The sequence below is a fragment of the Schistocerca piceifrons genome, chromosome X, assembly GCF_021461385.2.
Source record: "Schistocerca piceifrons isolate TAMUIC-IGC-003096 chromosome X, iqSchPice1.1, whole genome shotgun sequence".
In the NCBI taxonomy this organism is placed as follows: Eukaryota; Metazoa; Arthropoda; class Insecta; order Orthoptera; family Acrididae; genus Schistocerca; species Schistocerca piceifrons.
The window spans coordinates 235,541,050-235,561,642 of NC_060149.1; the positions used below are offsets into that span (position 1 = coordinate 235,541,050).

Consider the following 20,593-nt stretch of genomic DNA (forward strand, 5'->3'; position numbering starts at 1 on the left):
GAGAGAGAATGACATTTCACTGGAACAGAAATCGGGAGGAAGAGGACCAAATCGTCTCTACAATGACGAATATTAACACTACCCAGAGGAACCGGATATGAACTCACAACAAGCACACCCAGTTGCGGCAGTAACCATCAGTAATGTACTGTCAGTACCACAGTTAAGTAATCTACATAAATTTTTGCGGAGTACAAGAAATCTTGCAGTCTTGCTGCAGGACACAACATGTATCCAACTGGAAAAATTGAGGGGCTACAGTACCATAATATTTAAAGCAGGAAACGTAAGACATGGAAACAGTCGTCCTCAAAAGAAAGGAATATCACTAAAAGAAATAGAACAGCTCCTAAACGGTAGAGGAATCGCCGGTACCTACCACAATACCAGGATTATCAATATCGGTGCACCGTCGGAAAGCAATAACAAGAGAGGAGGGTGGTGTTCTTAGAAACTGAAATAGTTCCCCTTTTCGGAAAACTTAACAAAAGTATTATTCTGGCTCGCGACTTAAACTGCGTGGTCAGTCCTAAGAAGAAAATAGCTAACCTTAAAAAATGCACAGAATTAGAACGTCTAATCCGAGAACTACGGCAGAGATACCAAGGAAATGAAGCATGGCATACAAACTGGGTTCACGCATGTAAACAGTCAATGAGCCTGCCGAGACCACTGAATCAACATTTCAGATAATTTTAAAAAACGAGATTTACAGCCAGGAATATGGTTCATCATTTTTTGGGTCCCGTACAACAATCGGCAAAAACGGAACCATTGTAGGATCACTTTGTTGTCCATCTGTCTATCTGCCCAACTGTCAAAACCCCTTTTTCTCAGGAACGGGTAGGGGTATCATGTTGAAACTTACGTCACATACTGAGGTCTGTGTTCCCTTGCGGTGTAAAACATAGACGTTTCTGAGTCAGTGCAATCAAAAGATGCGGCCCTTTAGGTCACATATTTTGATACTCATAAACTCACTCATCAAAACTTATAGGGTACTTCATGTTGACCTATAATCATGATACAGGGTGATTCAAAAAGATTACCACAACTTTAAGAATTTAAAACTCTGCAACGACAAAAGGCAGAGCTAAGCACTATCTGTCGGCGAATTAAGGGAGCTATAAAGTTTCATTTCGTTGTACATTTGTTCGCTTGAGGCGCTGTTGACTAGGCGTCAGCGTCAGTTGATGCTAAGATGGCGACCGCTCAACAGAAAGCTTTTTGTGTTATTGAGTACGGCAGAAGTGAATCGACGACAGTTGTTTAGCGTGCATTTCGAACGAAGTATGGTGTTAAACCTCCTGATAGGTGGTGTATTAAACGTTGGTATAAACAGTTTACAGAGAATGGATGTTTGTGCAAAGGGAAAAGTTCTGGACGGCCGAGAACGAGTGATGAAAATGTAGCACGCATCCAGCAAGCATTTGTTCGCAGCCCAGGAAAATCGACTCGCAGAGCTAGCAGAGAGCTGCAAATTCCACAATCAACTGTATGGAGAGTCCTACGAAAAAGGTTAGTTATGAAACCTTATCGTCTGAAATTGGTTCAAGCACTGTCTGCAGCTGATAAGATTAAACGAATCGATTTCTGTGATTTTATCCTTGCTCAAATGGAAACATATGAATCTTTCGTTTCAAAGATTGTGTTTAGTGATGAAGCAACTTTCCACACTAACGGGAAAGTCAACCGTCACAATGTCTGTATATGAGGCACTGAGAATCCGCGGGAAACATCTCAGTATGAACGTGACTCGCCTAAGGTGAACGTTTTCTGTGCCATTTCAGCCAATAAAGTTTTTGGTCCCTTATTCTTCGAAGGTGCTACTGTAACTGGACTACAGTATCTGGAGATGTTAGAGAATTGGCTGTTCCCTCAGCTCGAACAAGAAGCACAACAATTCATATTTCAGCAGGATGGAGCGCCACCACAATGGCACTTATCTGTCCGTAACTACCTGAACGTCAACTACCCGAGGCGATGGATCGGCATCCAGGCAGCCCGTGACAGAGCACTTCATCACTGGCCTCCAAGAAGCCCTGATCTTACCCCCTGCGATTTTTTTCTTATGGGGGTATGTTAAGAATATGGTGTTTCGGCCACCTCTCCCAGCCACCATTGATGATTTGAAACGAGAAATAACAGCAGCTATCCAAACTGTTACGCCTGATATGCTACAGAGAGTGTGGAACGAGTTGGAGTGTCGGGTTGATATTGCTCGTGTGTCTGGAGGGGGCCATATTGATCATCTCTGAACTTGTTTTTGAGTGAAAAAAAACCTTTTTAAATACTCTTTGTAATGATGTATTACAGAAGGTTATATTATGTTTCTTTCATTAAATACACATTTTTAAAGTTGTGGTATTCTTTTTGGATCACCCTGTATTTGGCAAGAAAGAAGGTTCACAGTACAAGTAAAGGAAAAAGTCCAATAATTGCGAACTTGTTGTTATATCACATGAAAAAAATTTTCTTTTATCATTTGTTATCCGACGTCAAACAGAGGCTAACTAGATAGCAATAGTAACAGTCAAACATCATTGAAGGAATGGCTTTATTGGTCATACGACGCGTTTCGGAATTTATTCATCAGATACCCAGGAGCGATTACTGCACGTAGATATGGCGTTTCAAGCTGTATGTGAAAAAAAGAAAAAAAAATTGTTGTTCGATTTTTGACACCGTCATGTCGAAGGAAAGAGAAACAGGCAAATTTTGAAGGTATTGCAGTTCAACTATACAATTAACAAGGGGAGCCCGCCAATTGTGAAATTCAGATTCGATTCATACTGCGCATGATAAAAGCTCATGGCCAGAGGTGTAATGTGGCAAAGCACCAAGATCCACTTCTCAGCCGTTGTCTAGAAAATCGACAGCTAAAAGAAACCATTGCGGTGAAATGCTCTCTACGGTTAATAGTTTTATACAGCGTCGTGGCGCAGCGGTAAGCGCTCGGGTTTGTAATCGGAAGGTCGGTCGCCGGATCGAATCTCGCGCCATGCAACATTCATTTTTTTTATTATTAGTTTTTTGTAATTCAAATGTGTATATATATATATATATATATATATATATATATATATATATATATATATATATATATATAAACTATTAATGAATTGCTTATGCATTTTGGTGAAGGCGGATCACTCTCCAATTGTACCGCCTCCATTTTTCCGTTTGTTTAACAGGGTTGCGCTAGGGACCGCATCTACCTTCTTTCGAAGTTAGCAGGCAACTACGCTTTTATGCGGCGGCTCGTTTCGGCCCATTCAACATCTGTCCTTCAAGTGTAACGAACGAGTAACGGAGCTTATATTTCATACCTGCCACAGCAAATTTGTGTTAGTGGGGTTTCTATTCTAATTCGAACGTTTGACTTACGCTATACGTATTCGTTTCGGAATATTGTTTCTACGTCTTCCGTTAACTATACGTGGTTAACATTATGAAGACAATTAATAACATTTGTGAAATACAACTTTGTTTGCGGAAAACATAATGATGTTCGAAGTCGCCAGTTTTTCCACGACAACCAACCTTCAACAACTTATTATATGCATAATTGTTTCAACTGATTGCCGGAAATTATATATATATATATATATATATATATATATATATATATATATATATATATATATGTGTGTGTGTGTGTGTGTGTGTAGACACATTTGAATAACAAAAAACAAATACTAAAAAAAAAAAGTTGCATGGCGCGAGATTCGATCTGGCGCCCTTCGGATTACGAACCCGAGCGCTTACCGCTGCGCCACGACGCTGTCGATAATTATTAATCGTTGAGAGTATTTCACAGGAACGGTTTATTTTAACTGTCGATTTTCTCGACAACGGCTGAGAAGTGCATCTTGGTGCTTTGCCACATTACACCTCTGGCCATGAGCTTTTATCATGCGCAGTATGAATTGAATCTGAATTTCACAATTGGCGGCCTCCCCTTGTAAGTCTTCTGTTGGCAGCCCTATAACAGCTCCCAATCTGTAGAAGAATTTTCAGCTCTTCTTAGAGTCTCCCACCAGCAGTTTCATTGCATCTAATGATTGTAAACCTAGATGTATTTGTGGATCAAAAGGTTTTTACTTTTCCTTAGAGGGATAATTTACCTCAGTTTTATTAGTTTCCGTTATAGTTTTGAAGATCCGTAACTACTGACTGCTGTCTATGTTACAAAGTTTGTGGCCTTTTCATTTATAAAAAATTAAAAAATCACGGTAAGGTGGCAACTTGTTTCTCCTGGAATTCCAATTACTTTGTGTCCCAGACTATATGACGTTCACAGTCCCTAGGTTTGCATATTTGGAAATTGCAGCTGCTGCTGCGCTGCGGCGGTAGGCGGCCATATTGCGTGAGGCATATCGGCCCCTGTCTGTTCCACAGTCGCCTGCGTTCTACAGCGGGGTCTGCTGGCCCGTGAAAGTGTTCATCATCAATCACCTGCAAGCAACAAGGCGGGCGAATGAAAACCTTGTTGACGAATATGCAGTAAAAATTACAATCCTTTGACCTATTGGGATCAATCTCTCCGTTATCTGTTTCAGAGACCGCTACTTGTCTTACATTAACAGTATTACGTCAATGTTTCTCGTCCCATTGTGTTTTAAATCAGAACTATAACTCTGTTGAAGTGAGGCTCATGTGAATATCGAGCGGCGTTTTGATCCTGTCCAGGTACTTTGCCGGCCGAAGTGGCCGTGCGGTTATAGGCGCTGCAGTCTGGAACCGCGAGAAGGCTACGGTCGCAGGTTCGAATCCTGCCTCGGGCATGGATGTGTGTGATGTCCTTAGATTAGTTAGGTTTAACTAGTTCTAAGTTCTAGAGGACTAACGACCTCAGAAGTTGAGTCCCATAGTGCTCAGAGCCATTTGAACCAGGTACTTTCCTTAACTGTGTCCCCTTTGTTTACACCCAAAATATGCAAACGATACTAAACAGAAAGTCGCATGAGGGCTTGAATGAAACCCATCTTCAGATGCAATTTCTTCAACGTTCATTGACCTATGGCGACACAACGTGAACAAACATCACGAAGTGAAACTTCTCGAACGTTAATCATCTAACAATTCCTTCTAACGAAGGCTATGAGAAAAAACTAGTTATCATTTCGCCATTCTATAATGAGCGCGATATAATGGCGGGTCACAAGGCGCATTACTTTATAATGCAATATCTCATAGATTTCATACGCAGCTCCTTAGTTCAGATTTTGCATCCCGTCATTGCAAATGGAACAGTAGCACAACTAGTAAACCATGGGTTAAGTAGTCTACCGCGATCTTTCTTACACAACAGTTGCGGTATTCAACTGGAGTAGTATTGGTAATACCGATTCTGTATCACTTAGCTTACATCTGTAACGTCACGTGGCGCATTGTCCTACCCATTGCGGAACTGAGCCAGCTGTGCTTTGTACTCCTCTCCCTCCCAAGCAATCACAGCGTACTATTAAAATGACGCACCCCAACCAAAATGCACTTTGCTAAATAAGTCAATAAATTATATAAATTAAAAATGTAAAACATGAGATCTCTCTGGTACAGTAATTCATTAATTGTTGTGGAAAGCTTTATTTTCATTTTGCATTTGTGTTCTCTATCTCTCTCTCTCTCTCTCTCTCTCTCTCTCTCTCTCTCTCACACACACACACACACACACACACACACACACACACACACACACACTCACACCCGTCAAATTGGTGCCTACACTATCCCCATCGACTCTTAAATTAAGCGTCTCAACGCTATTTTCATGCCTAAACGCCTGTGGCTGAAAAACTAACATGCTAAACAGACATCTGACGACACAATTTAGGCCTAAAATATCGATGTCGTAAAGCAAACCTGACCAGCTTTACAAATGCAGAAAATATATATTGGCTAAAATACTAGGCAAATACACACACAAACAGGTATGCTAAAATACTGGAAGAATGCAATTAATTAGACCTAATCTTTGTATAGGTCACAATTAACTCTCAAATTAAATTTAAATTTTCCCTTATTCTTATCAAGTATTAAAGTGCTATCTCCACATTTAAAATACGATATGCATGTTGTCATTTCGATCTGAGGAAATGTTATAAAACACAGTGTCAACACCTAACGTAACTCGGCTGTTTTACCACCAGTTCAAGGGAGAACAATGTAATGTATTACTAAAAAAATATAATCGATGGTACTGATTGGCAAGTATTGATTTTTCTAAGAAAGTAGCTGTTACCCGCAACTGCCCTCGCATATCAGTAGTTTTGTTGTGATGAGTTTTGCTAATTATATAAGTTATTGTACGCACAATGACGTCAGCTGCCCTGACATGTCTGCCTGTTCGGATGAGCGTAGCAAGTGATGTGCTATGTAGTAGCCTGTGTTCTCCCTCAGGTTTCAAGCTATATCCATACCAAACTTCAGCGAAATCAGCTCAGCGGCTTAGTCGTATAAACGTAACGGACAGAGTTACTTTTGCACTTGTATTATAATATGGAAGTATGGATTAAACATGTTGAGGATTGTATAAGGATTGCATTCATTACCGATAATCGTATTATGTATAACATATCAACCAATAAAACCATTTTCACAAATATGATAGAGTTAAAGGGTAAATAGATTTTTCAAAGAGTACATATTTTTCCCTAATTAGCGTAACATTCTTCAAATCTAATAATACATTGCAGTGTACACTTTCTAAAGTAGCCATGTCCTTCCACTGCGTTCAAGCTATGCCAAATTTCGCTAAAATCTGTTCAATGGTTTTGTCGTGAAAAGGTAACAGATACTGCCATTTTCGAATTTATAACATTATTATGCATTATTGGGTCCAGTTGTGGTTAAGCACAAAACGAACTGCCGTATATTTACCAACTGGAACTACGGTTCCAATCCTCTCTAAGACCTTTACAGCCTACTTCCTATACTGATACTAAATAACGCCAAAATCTAATAAATATGTGCTATGTGGAACACACACACACACACACACACACACACACACACACACACACACACACACACTCGTTCGCGCAGAGAGAGAGAGAGAGAGAGAGAGAGAGAGACAAAAGACAAATTTGGTGGCAAACTGACTCTGTTAAAGCTGCAAAGACAGTTATTTGCAGACCAACTTCCTCAAAAACTTGTGCGATCTTTGTGTGTGCTGCTGAACAACTAATACGGAAGGAGATGAAAAATGATTTTCGAAAGCCAAATGTAAGTGATCGCAACTATTGTCACGAAATATTTTCGCACACCAAAATTACGTTTAGATATAAAGCTAAGAGTTAATTCGGCAACCAATCTCACATTAACACCAATTAGGTGCAGATAACAAGCTACCGGTATTCGATAATGTACAGAGTGAGTCCTACATAACCCAATGACATAGAAAAAATAAGGTGATGACAATAATAGACGAAAACGGCTTCTGTGCCTAATTTGGTTGATTATCACTTAATATATGTTCACACTCTACAGATTTGAATGAAGAATAGCCACTGACGATGGCACGAAGGTGATGAAATATGTTTGAATTTATATGAAAAAACTGTTGTTTGCATAACAGGCGGTCCTTGTATCCAGAACAATTTCCTATTGGAATTAACAAAAACAAATTAGTCATAAATAGTTGTATTTCCCGTAAACCACATCAGACTTTCGATGGTGAGTAGATGGAGCGAGCCTTAATAATTTATCTGACCTTAGAGGAATAACCATGTGGCTGCAAATGACGTACATAGTGGGTGGCAATATCAATTAACTCTTTGGTGTTAATTTTACGTGGGGCTGACACTAATGAATTCGGAGTCTGAAGCATATATATCTTCCATTGTTTATGGTAAGTGTCATGTATTTGGTATCTAGTGTATGCGAAATAAACTTTATTTCTTTTCCATTAAAACTGTAAAAGACTTTGCCGAGTAAAATTTTGTTGTACATTAATACTGAGCGTCCTGTTGTTGACTGAAAATTATATCGGGTTGAACGTAGTGAAACAACGACTACGCCCCTGATCAAATGACAAACAGGAGGAACGAAACACCGGTTCCATGCGCACAGCCTCTGATGTGCTCAGCAATATCCGCGATAGTATGGGAGAAAGCTGCTGAAAGCACGTTAAAATGTTAACCGCACCCACTGTCCATATGTAGATAGTTACATGGCTGTACTGGACTATCCCTCTATTGCAGACCGTTAATAAGTGCTTTATCACATGTTCTTAATTTGTTAGGGATTTTAAGAGAGTGGGCAGCACTCACGAGCGGCATCTGGGAAGTATAAGATCTTTCATGACTTTTTTTTGGACTAACCTATAACTGAGTTTTCTAAAGCATTACACCTTTTCCGCTTGCTTTCTTCACTACGTTCTTTTTCTTGCGACTCTCTTCCACATATACACAGGGTCGGCATGGTTATGAAACGGATATGGTTAATTTAAGGGATGGTCGGATTAACTTCCCGTCGCCACCTGTTCATCCCCGGGACAGAAGATGAATATAACAGCTATTTGCCAATCGTGTAAATGAGACGAGCGCGGTATTCGAGTCGGATGTGGGAAACGGCCTAAAAACCACACCCAGTTTGACCTGCACACCGACCCTCGTCCTTAATCCGCCGGTCGGATTCGATCTGCAGCCAGCACATCTCCTTGTCTCGTTTGTGGCGCTTTAGTACACGCGGACATCCGGCTGGCTTTTTTTTTTTTTTACTATGTTCTGCAGCAGCTTATACACTCCTGGAAATGGAAAAAAGAACACATTGACACCGGTGTGTCAGACCCACCATACTTGCTCCGGACACTGCGAGAGGGCTGTACAAGCAATGATCACACGCACGGCACAGCGGACACACCAGGAACCGCGGTGCTGGCCGTCGAATGGCGCTAGCTGCGCAGCATTTGTGCACCGCCGCCGTCAGTGTCAGCCAGTTTGCCGTGGCATACGGAGCTCCATCGCAGTCTTTAACACTGGTAGCATGCCGCGACAGCGTGGACGTGAACCGTATGTGCAGTTGACGGACTTTGAGCGAGGGCGTATAGTGGGCATGCGGGAGGCCGGGTGGACGTACCGCCGAATTGCTCAACACGTGGGGCATGAGGGCTCCACAGGACATCGATGTTGTCGCCAGTGCTCGGCGGAAGGTGCACGTGCCCGTCGACCTGGGACAGGACTGCAGCGACGCACGGGTGCACGCCAAGACCGTAGGATCCTACGCAGTGCCGTGGGGGACCGCACCGCCACTTCCCAGCAAATTAGGGACACTGTTGCTCCTGGGGTATCGGCGAGGACCATTCGCAACCGTCTCCATGAAGCTGGGCTACGGTCCCGCACACCGTTAGGCCGTCTTCCGCTCACGCCCCAACATCGTGCAGCCCGCCTCCAGTGGTGTCGCGACAGGCGTGAATGGAGGGACGAATGGAGACGTGTCGTCTTCAGCGATGAGAGTCACTTCTGCCTTGGTGCCAATGATGGTCGTATGCGTGTTTGGCGCCGTGCAGGTGAGCGCCACAATCAGGACTGCATACGACCGAGGCACACAGGGCCAACACCCGGCATCATGGTGTGGGGAGCGATCTCCTACACTGGCCGTACACCACTGGTGATCGTCGAGGGGACACTGAATAGTGCACGGTACATCCAAACCGTCATCGAACCCATCGTTCTACCATTCCTAGACCGGCAAGGGAACTTGCTGTTCCAACAGGACAATGCACGTCCGCATGTATCCCGTGCCACCCAACGTGCTCTAGAAGGTGTAAGTCAACTACCCTGGCCAGCAAGATCTCCGGATCTGTCCCCCATTGAGCATGTTTGGGACTGGATGAAGCGTCGTCTCACGCGGTCTGCACGTCCAGCACGAACGCTGGTCCAACTGAGGCGCCAGGTGGAAATGGCATGGCAAGCCGTTCCACAGGACTACATCCAGCATCTCTACGATCGTCTCCATGGGAGAATAGCAGCCTGCATTGCTGCGAAAGGTGGATATACACTGTACTAGTGCCGACATTGTGCATGCTCTGTTGCCTGTGTCTATGTGCCTGTGGTTCTGTCAGTGTGATCATGTGATGTATCTGACCCCAGGAATGTGTCAATAAAGTTTCCCCTTCCTGGGACAATGAATTCACGGTGTTCTTATTTCAATTTCCAGGAGTGTACAAATGTATCTCAAGTTAATTAATTCTGAAAATCAAAATCTCCCCGACACTGAAATAAAACAATAAGTCTACGGTTATGTAACCAATTCAATATTTCCTAGTTTTTCCCTGCTTTTTCTTCGCCAATTTCGCAATATTAGGGATTGGGTTTCTTGCGTTATATATTTTCTTGTGCCCGTCCAACTCGACTTTTGGGTATGTTTTGAAGTAGCAGAATTTTTCGGTTTTTTATTTCTTTAATATATACCGCATGACATAGCCTAGTGCCATTTGGTGTATACTCATTTAGATTTAGCATGTGGCACTTATGCAGTGCTATGGCCAGCTCTAGGTTAATTACTACAAATCTGCGTTTCCTTCAGTTCCATACTACTGCCATCTCATTACAAAACGATGTATAGTTCGATGTGTTCTGCCTCCTAATTTCTGAGTATTTGTCAGCGTTACGTAAGTTAATACGTTTCAGTTCTAAATTAACTTACTTAGCTGTTCTGTGTTATTTTGCATCCTTTGTTCACGATCCTAGTAATGTTTGTTGATATATAATCCATCTATAAATCAAGCGTGCGATAGTTTTTTCTTCTTATATGACTTCCGTTTAATTGTAATCAATGAAAAACGTCTGCAAGATGCTGGATGTCACATTTCTTTGCAACCATACAAAGTCTTGACAGAACCGCACGAAAGCTATCACAGAACAAATAACACCTAACAAATATTTGTACATTCGAGTTACTTTGAATTAAAATTGACTGACCGGGTTCCTTTATTTTTTTGTTCGTAACATACATCATTTCACCACCAATAATAATAATAATAATAATAATAATAATAATACCCAATACAACAAATATACAGAAGAAGGAGAAAAAAATTGAAAAATACATCTAACTGGCTGAGGAAGTCAAGGACATGCGGTATCAGGATATAGTTGACATTATACCAATTATACTATCAACTACAGGAGTCATACCACACAATATCCACCAGTACATCAATGCAATACAGCTACATCCAAACATATATATACAACTACAGAAATCTGTAATTATTGATTACCCGAAAGTTCCTAAATGCAATGTAACATATACCGTACAGTTAAAAGGAAGTCACGCTTGATCAAGGTCCGCGTCACTTTCCATTTTTAACCAGACATATCATATGAGAAAGGAAAAATGATAATTGATGATGATGATGATGATGATGATGATGTATACGAAATAAAACCCAATATCCTCAAATCTTTGAGTTCTTTAAGTAGTTTTCAGTTATGCTATAAATTTTTATATCGTTCGCGCTTGAGAAGACTAAAGGAAGTAGGCAGTGTACCGTTTAACAGATTTTTAATTCCAGACGTAATTGTATTTGGTGTCTTGGAATTTAGTGCATGCAGATGTTAAGTGATTCAGATCGGTTTCTACTCCATTGTCATGACCGTACGTGCGGAAGCACAAAACTTTAACTTTATAGAGATGAATAGGGCAATATATACGTTGTAATCTGTCGTATTACTGAGTTTTGATGCCGTTTTCTCATTTTGACGAAGTCAGACCATGGCGCCCTCAGCAGTACCAGATTTATACAGGTGTATAATCTCCGTTGTTGTTTTGGAATATGTTCTATTCTCATTTCCAATTTTCATGCGCTTGTTCGCGTAATTTCGGAATGAAATTACTACACTGGAGTCTAATACTTTTGAATTTGCTTTTGGTAACGTTTTATTTAGCATTTGTGTGGACTGTTTGTCTATGACACATATCATTTGACCCACATAAAGTTTACGTTAACGTTGATATTTCTTGCAGTATGAATCGAACTCAGTGTATGATATAAGGGATAACCGCTTTCCGGTATGGGTTTCTGTCCACTATAACGTCCCTTTTGTAATTTGTTACGATCATTATCTTTAGGAACCCATCCATTAAGTTAAAAGTTCATCCGCTGTAGAGTTCTGTGTAGATTTTCACGTAATTTGGTTAAATGTGCTCCACAGTAGTCATTATTGACTCATTGTTCTCCACGCGCTTTGTCATCGAAAATGCGTAAAAGACATTGTTTTCAAAGTATGCTACCTCATAAGGATAATTCCACCCTATTACATTACTTTTCTTGTGAGATTATAGGTCACAATGTTCGGAGTTAATGGTAGTTTATGACTAAAAGAGGGGTCGATGAGTATGATTCCTGTTTTTACGCTGGAATACCTGAAATAAATTTTGTATCTTTCTGAGCATCACGTTATTGGGGTCTTTGTGTGTGAAAACTGCTTTGCCAGTAACTGTTGTCAAACGTAAACAGGCATTTCTTTTCCTTCTATGAAAGCATTTGTTGGCGACATCAACATAACGTCCAAGCATTCTCTCATTGACTGATATGTGCGTAACTTATACAGCGTCTCTTAATGCACATTTCGGAGAATCTCTCTAATCAGGTACAGAGCTCGTAAATGACCTGTAGAGGATCAGAGCAGCCTCTGGTTCAGCTTTCCGACATGTGCGTGTTATGGACTTAAGGGAATTTAGTGCTTCCTAAATTTTTAATGTGACCTATTCGATACGTTGATACCATGATAATCGGCCTTCTGTATTAAGGCTGAGGGTTTGCTAGGAACAGTAAAGGAACCATGACGCATAGCATGTCATGCTGCAGTCTATTTTATCTATAATTCATTCTTTGATGTAAAAATTTGGTATAATACTTCATTCCACTTCTATCAAAACTACTCTTGATACAGAACAGCAGATATCACTGTCTACTATCTGGCTCTGTAAGCGAGACAGCAGTGCATGTGGGTTGGAGCTTTCGATTCGGAAATTGCCGATGGTGGCTCGTCCATCAGATGGGGGAATACACTGATCAGCCAGAACATTATGACCACCTACTTAATAGCTGTAGCTGGTATGTCCTTTGGCACGGATAATAGAGGCGACGGAGCAATAAAGCATTGTTAGGTCCATGGATGGAGTTGGTACCACATCTGCACACACAGGTCTCCTAATTCTCGTAAATTCCAGGCAGGGGGGGGGGGGGGGGGGGGACGACAAGCTCTGACGCCACATTCAATCACATCCCAGATGTGTTCGGTCGAGTTGGCGGGGCCAGTAAATCAACTGGAGCTCGCCACTGTTTCTGGAACCAATCCATCACACTCTAGGCCTTGAGACATTGTACATTATCATTGTGCAAAATGCCACTGCCATTGGGAAGCATGATCGTCAGGAACGGATTTATATGGTCTAAAACGAGTGTACGATACTGCTTGGCCGTGATGGTGCCTTGCAACAGCTCCACTATACCCATGGATGCCCACATGAGCGTTCACCAGAGCATAATGAAGCCCCGCCAGTTTGTCTCCATCCCACAGTACAGGCTTCAAGGAGCTCTTCCCTTGGAAGATCACGGATTCGAGCACTCACTTCGGCATGACGAAGAAAGTGTCGGGATTCATCAGCCTATGAAACGCTTTGCCACTGCGCCTAAGTCCAGATCCGATGTTCACGTGCCCATTTTAGTCGTAGTTGTCGATGTCGTGGTGTCAACACTGGCACATGCATGGATCGTCGGCTGCGGAGGCCCATCGTTGGGTTGAAATGGCTCTGAGCACTAAGGGACTTGACATCTGTCATCAGTCACCTAGAACGTAGAACTACTTAAACCTAACTAACCTACGGACATCACACACATCTATGCCCGAGGCAGGCGTCGAACATGCGACCGTAGCGGTCATGCGGTTCCAGACTGAAGCGCCCAGAACCGCTCGGCCACACCGACCGGCCATCGTTGGGAGTGTTGGGTGCAATGTGTGTTCAGACACACTTGTACTCAGCACAGCATTGAAGTCTGATCACAATTCCGCTGCCTGTCCTGTTTCACCAGCCTGCCCAGCCTACGGCGTCCGACATCTGTAATGAGAGATGGCCGCCCAACCCACCGACTTCTGGACGTGGTTTCACCTTGGTTTCCTAACGTGTTGAACATACCACAGCACTCTACGAAAACCCGAGAAACCATACAGTTTCCGAAATGCTCGTGCCGAGCCTGCAGACCATCACAATCTGCCCTCAGCCAATTTCGGATAGTGCGACTCCTCCATTCTACACGGGGGCAGCACGTTCACTGATACTACATGCACCGTGCGTGTGACTGACTAGATGTCATTCCTCGCCAGGTGACGCTGCTATCGCCTGGACGGGTTTATACCGACATTACGTCGTGGTCATAATGTTCTGGGTGATCAGTTTAAGTTCAGCAGCCACTTTTGCGTTATTCTAAAAGAGTAGATTGTACACTAGGACCAGGTTCAACATTATCCCTTCTCTCTTACGCCTTAATCAACAACACGAACATGGCTGTACACTCTACATGCAGTCATCGCGGGCACTTACTTACACGAAGAAATTGCGCTTAAGGTACAATATATACAATTCGCAAAGGGAGGATATCCAAGGCGTGCCAAAAGTATTCCGAATCCGGGCAGCTGAACGCATAGTGGTCGCATATCCAGTAATACACTCCTGGAAATTGAAATAAGAACACCGTGAATTCATTGTCCCAGGAAGGGGAAACTTTATTGACACATTCCTGGGGTCAGATACATCACATGATCACACTGACAGAACCACAGGCACATAGACACAGGCAACAGAGCATGCACAATGTCGGCACTAGTACAGTGTATATCCACCTTTCGCAGCAATGCAGGCTGCTATTCTCCCATGGAGACGATCGTAGAGATGCTGGATGTAGTCCTGTGGAACGGCTTGCCATGCCATTTCCACCTGGCGCCTCAGTTGGACCAGCGTTCGTGCTGGACGTGCAGACCGCGTGAGACGACGCTTCATCCAGTCCCAAACATGCTCAATGGGGGACAGATCCGGAGATCTTGCTGGCCAGGGTAGTTGACTTACACCTTCTAGAGCACGTTGGGTGGCACGGGATACATGCGGACGTGCATTGTCCTGTTGGAACAGCAAGTTCCCTTGCCGGTCTAGGAATGGTAGAACGATGGGTTCGATGACGGTTTGGATGTACTGTGCACTATTCAGTGTCCCCTCGACGATCACCAGTGGTGTACGGCCAGTGTAGGAGATCGCTCCCCACACCATGATGCCGGGTGTTGGCCCTGTGTGCCTCGGTCGTATGCAGTCCTGATTGTGGCGCTCACCTGCACGGCGCCAAACACGCATACGACCATCATTGGCACCAAGGCAGAAGCGACTCTCATCGCTGAAGACGACACGTCTCCATTCGTCCCTCCATTCACGCCTGTCGCGACACCACTGAAGGCGGGCTGCACGATGTTGGGGCGTGAGCGGAAGACGGCCTAACGGTGTGCGGGACCGTAGCCCAGCTTCATGGAGACGGTTGCGAATGGTCCTCGCCGATACCCCAGGAGCAACAGTGTCCCTAATTTGCTGGGAAGTGGCGGTGCGGTCCCCTACGGCACTGCGTAGGATCCTACGGTCTTGGCGTGCATCCGTGCGTCGCTGCGGTCCGGTCCCAGGTCGACGGGCACGTGCACCTTCCGCCGACCACTGGCGACAACATCGATGTACTGTGGAGACCTCACGCCCCACGTGTTGAGCAATTCGGCGGTACGTCCACCCGGTCTCCCGCATGCCCACTATACGCCCTCGTTCAAAGTCCGTCAACTGCACATACGGTTCACGTCCACGCTGTCGCGGCATGCTACCAGTGTTAAAGACTGCGATGGAGCTCCGTATGCCACGGCAAACTGGCTGACACTGACGGCGGCGGTGCACAAATGCTACGCAGCTAGCGCCATTCGACGGCCAACACCGCGGTTCCTGGTGTGTCCGCTGTGTCGTGCGTGTGATCATTGCTTGTACAGCCCTCTCGCAGTGTCCGAAGCAAGTATGGTGGGTCTGCCACACCGGTGTCAATGTGTTCTTTTTTCCATTTCCAGGAGTGTATTACATGGCGTTCACATTATTTACATGTTTTATTCTGCTAAAACTTACATTTGATGCCGTTTTCTCAAGTCGGTAACGTTTGCGACCAGTCTTCCTAGCTTAATCATCTATCTTAGCGAACAGAGTAGCGCAGTGGTTAGCACATTCGACTCGTTTTCGGGGTGGCGACTGTTTAAACCCGCGTCCAACCATCCTGATTTAGGTTTTCCGTGATTTCCTTAAATCGCTTAAGGCAAATGTCTGGATGGTCCCTTGGAAAGGGCACTGCCGCTTTCCTTCTCCATCCTTCCCTAATCCGAGCTTATGCTCCATCTCTAATGATATCGTGGTCGCCGTGCGGGGTAGCCTCTCGGTCTAAGGTGCGGCTCCCCCCGTCGGAGGTTGGAATTATTCCTCGGGCATGGGTGTGTGTGTGTGTGTTGTCCTTAGCGTAAGTTAAAGTTAGATTAAGAACTACGTAAGCTTAGGTACCGATACCCTCAGCAGTTTGGTCCCATAAGACCTTACCACAAATTTCCAAAAGAATGTCGTTATCGACGGAACGTTAATCACTAATACCGTCCTCCTCTATCTGATTCTATCTTGTTGCTCTTCTCTCTGATATTTCTATTTCTAACACCTCGTTCTGCAGATACTTCAGTCGATACTTAACAAAGTCTTACAGACGCGTGTTAGCACGCCACTCCCTGATTCGTGGAGGCGCGCCGGCCGTGTATCAGATCCACCCGGCGGATTAATGACGACCGGTGTGCCAGCCAGCCATCTTGGATTAAATTTTTAGGCGGTTTCCCACATCTAGCTATGTGAATACCGGGCTGGTAGGTTAGAGGGTGTAGGCTGAACACAGGAAGAACGTGGGTAGAGGAACCATTGATATAATAGATGTAAATTGTCGTAGCTGTGATGTGAAAGTACCAGAGCTCAAAGCGCTAATCGAAAGCACTGATGCTCAAATCTTCATAGGCACTGAAAGCTGGCTAAAGCCGGATATGAGCTTAGCAGAAATTTTTGCGAAGAACCTAACGGTGTTCCGAAAGGATAGGCTAAACACAGTTGGCGGTGGCGTTTGTTGCTGTCAGAAGTAGTTTAACTTGTCGCGGAATTGAAGTAGATATTTCCTGTGAGTTAGTATGGGCAGAGGTCATTGTTGGTAACCGGAATAAAATAATAATTGGATCCTTTTACCGACTACCAATTCAGATGATACAGTTGCAGAAAGGTTCAAAGAAAACTTGAGTTTGATTTCAAACACGTACGCGACTCATACGATAATAGTTGGTGGTGACTTTAATTTACCCTCGATATTTGGCGAAAATACATGTTCATTACCGGAGGTACACATAAAATATCATCCGAAATTGTGCTAAACGCATTCTCTGAAAATTTATTCGTGCAGTTAATTCATGTGCCCACGCAAATAGTAAACGGTTGTGTAAACACGCTTGACCTCTTAGCAAAAAATAATCCTGAGTTAATAACGAGCATCAAAACCGATTCAAGGATTAGTGAACACAGGGTTCTAGTAGTGAGACTGAATATTGTAATCCCAGAATCCTCGAAAAATAACCGAAAAATATACCTATTCAAAAAAGCAGATAAAAATTCACTTGACGCCTTCCTGAAAGACAATCTCCACTCATTCCAAATTAATGATATAAGTGTAGACCAGATGTGGCTTAGATTCAAAGAAATAGTGTCGGCAGAAATTGAGACATTTATACCAAATAAATTAACAAACGACGGAGCTGATCCTCCTTGGTACACAAAACAGGTTAGAACACTGTTGCAGAAACAATGAAACAAACATGCCAAATTTAAACACACAGAATTCCCAAGATTGGCGATCTTTTAGAGAAACTCGAAATTTAGCGCGGACTTCAATGCGAGATGCTTGTAACAGTTTCCACAACGAAACTTTGTCTCGAAACCTGGCAGAAAATCCAGAGAGATTCTGGTCGTATGTGAAGTACGTTAGCGGCAAGCTAACAATCAATGCCGCCACGCGGGACTGGCCGAGCTGTCTGGGGCGCTGCAGTCATGGACTGAGGGGCTGATCACGGAGGAGGTTCGAGTCCTCCCTCGGGCATGGGTGTGTGTGTGTGTGTGTGTGTGTGTCCTTAGGATAATTTAGGTTAAGTAGTGTGTAAGCTTAGAGACTGATGACCTTAGCAGTTAAGTCCCATAAGATTTCACAGACATTTTTTATCAATCAATGCCCTCTCTGCGTGATAGCAATGGAGGTACTATCGAAGACAGTGCTGCCGAAGCAGAGTTACTTATCACAGCCTTCCGAAATGCCTTCACAAAAGACGACGAAGTAAATATTCCAGAATTCGAATCGAGAACAGCTGCCAACATGAGTAAATATCCTCGGAGTAGTGAAGCAACTTAAATCACTTAATGAAAGCAAGTCTTCTGGTCAAGACTTTATACCAATTAGCTTCCTTTCGGAGTATGCTGATGCATTAGCTCCATAATTAACAATCATATACAACCGTTCGCTCAACGAAAGATCCGTACCCAAAGACTGGAAAGTTGTACAGGTCACATCAATATTCAAGAAAGGTAGTAGGAGTAATCCACTAAATTACAGGCCCATATCGTTAACGTCGATATGCAGCAGGATTTTGGAACGTACAATGTGTTCGAACATTATGAATTACCTCGAAGTAAACGGTCTATTGACACACAGTCAACATGGGTTTAGAAAACATCGTTCCTGTGAAACACAACTAGCTCTTTATCCACATGAAGTGCTGAGTGCTATTGACAAGGGATTTCAGATCGATTCCGTATTGGATTTCCGGAAGGCTTTTGAAACTACCACACAAGCGGCTCGTAGGGAAATTGCGTGCTTGTGGAATATCGTCTCAGTTATGTGACTGGATTAGTGATTTCCTGTCAGAGGGGTCACAGTTCGTAATAATTGACGGAAAGTCATCGAGTAAATCAGAAGTGATTTCTGGCGTTCCCCAAGGTAATGTTACAGGTTCGATGAACCCACTGTCAGGCACTTCAATGTGATTTTGAGTATAGATGCAGATGTACCCACACCTCACCTTAGTTGCACGTTTCCTAAACATTTAGGAAACGTTCACACATTTTCACGTGGGATAACTCTAGACGCAAGCTGATAAGGTACACATGTGGAGGACGAAGGAAACCTTTAATTATCCTAGAACTCTTAACGATAATTTGTCTTCATTTTCTTTTTCAACATCTTTTTCATTACGTGATGGCTGGATGTTGCTGACAAATGTTTGTATGTTGATATGAGCATCTTGTTCATTGTTTCTACCTCTTTCACATTCACGGAGCATTATGAAAGAACTTACACCTGATACTGTTACTTCTATGGTTATTGTACTAAGACTTTTAAAAATCCATCTGACTAGCTGTTGTCAGAAATATTCAACGGCAACTTGTTACTTACTTGTATAAATGTGGCCATCATAATAAACTAGGCTATTTTGTTACTTTCAGGTGCTAGCCATTTATATCAGGACATTAAATTGTAAGTGGACAGAACGTTTGCCTCTCAAATTGTTTCCACTGAAGGTAAAATAATGCAACCAGAAAATAATGTGTGCATTTATTATTTTTCAGAACGAGTTGCTATCAAGATACTGGACAAATCTAAACTGGATCAAAAGACAAGGAAAATGCTTGCACATGAGATCACCACAATGGAGGCTATTCATCACCCGAATGTCATCCGGTATGTTGTACCACAAATTTTTATAATTGTTTTTTTATAGTGTAGAAAAATGAGATCCTACGTAGACTAGGTTTCAGTAGTTGCTATGACAGAAACACTGCTAATCTTTCTTGCACGACGTACGTTAGTCAGTTATTAGAAAACTACATTAGCAACTACTAGTAGTTCACGTTTTCATTTCCAATTCTAGATGCTGCCCATAAGCTACTGCCATTAAGTTTGTATTTATTTAATTCTTTCAGTTAAACTGATTTAAAGTGCTAGACACAAAGGTATGGTTCTCATCTCGACTATACATTCATGAGCAATTAAATTATAAAGACCTGCCCAGTAGTGTGCAGCATCCCTTTGATCCTGATGACAGCGGTGACTCAGCTTGTCATGGATTTAACGAGACATCGAAAGTGCTCAGAGGCCAGCGTGTAATGACTGAGTCGCCATCCACAACTCACTGAAAGCAATCGCAGATGTGTCCAGGGCCCACACGTCTCACCCCATAGAATCCCAGAGGCTTTCAGTACGAAAAAGATGTCACCTGAAGACGTCACGCAAACGCACTCGAATCTGTGTTCTTCAAAACATTTAGACACCATTCGGAAAGGTGCACTCTCTTGCTGAAGATACTCGTACAGGGTGCTTTAAGCGACCAAACCGAGGTAGACGATCGGGTATTAAGATCCTGTATAGTTCGCTAGTGAGAAATGATGATAGATTTATCTTAGGACACATATTATTCCATTTAGCATAAGATACACAAGAATTCCTCCATCAATT

General features: G+C 43.1%; 1 protein-coding gene across 1 annotated transcript in view; it reads left to right on the forward strand.

Moving 5' to 3' along the window:
- LOC124722283 (serine/threonine-protein kinase NIM1) overlaps window positions 1-20,593 on the forward strand; it is a 498,280-nt gene that overhangs the window by 406,207 nt on the left and 71,480 nt on the right. The window contains exon 7 of the mRNA XM_047247469.1: window positions 19,708-19,819. Coding sequence (XP_047103425.1) covers window positions 19,708-19,819 — 112 coding nt within the window. The remainder of the gene's footprint in view (window positions 1-19,707; window positions 19,820-20,593) is intronic.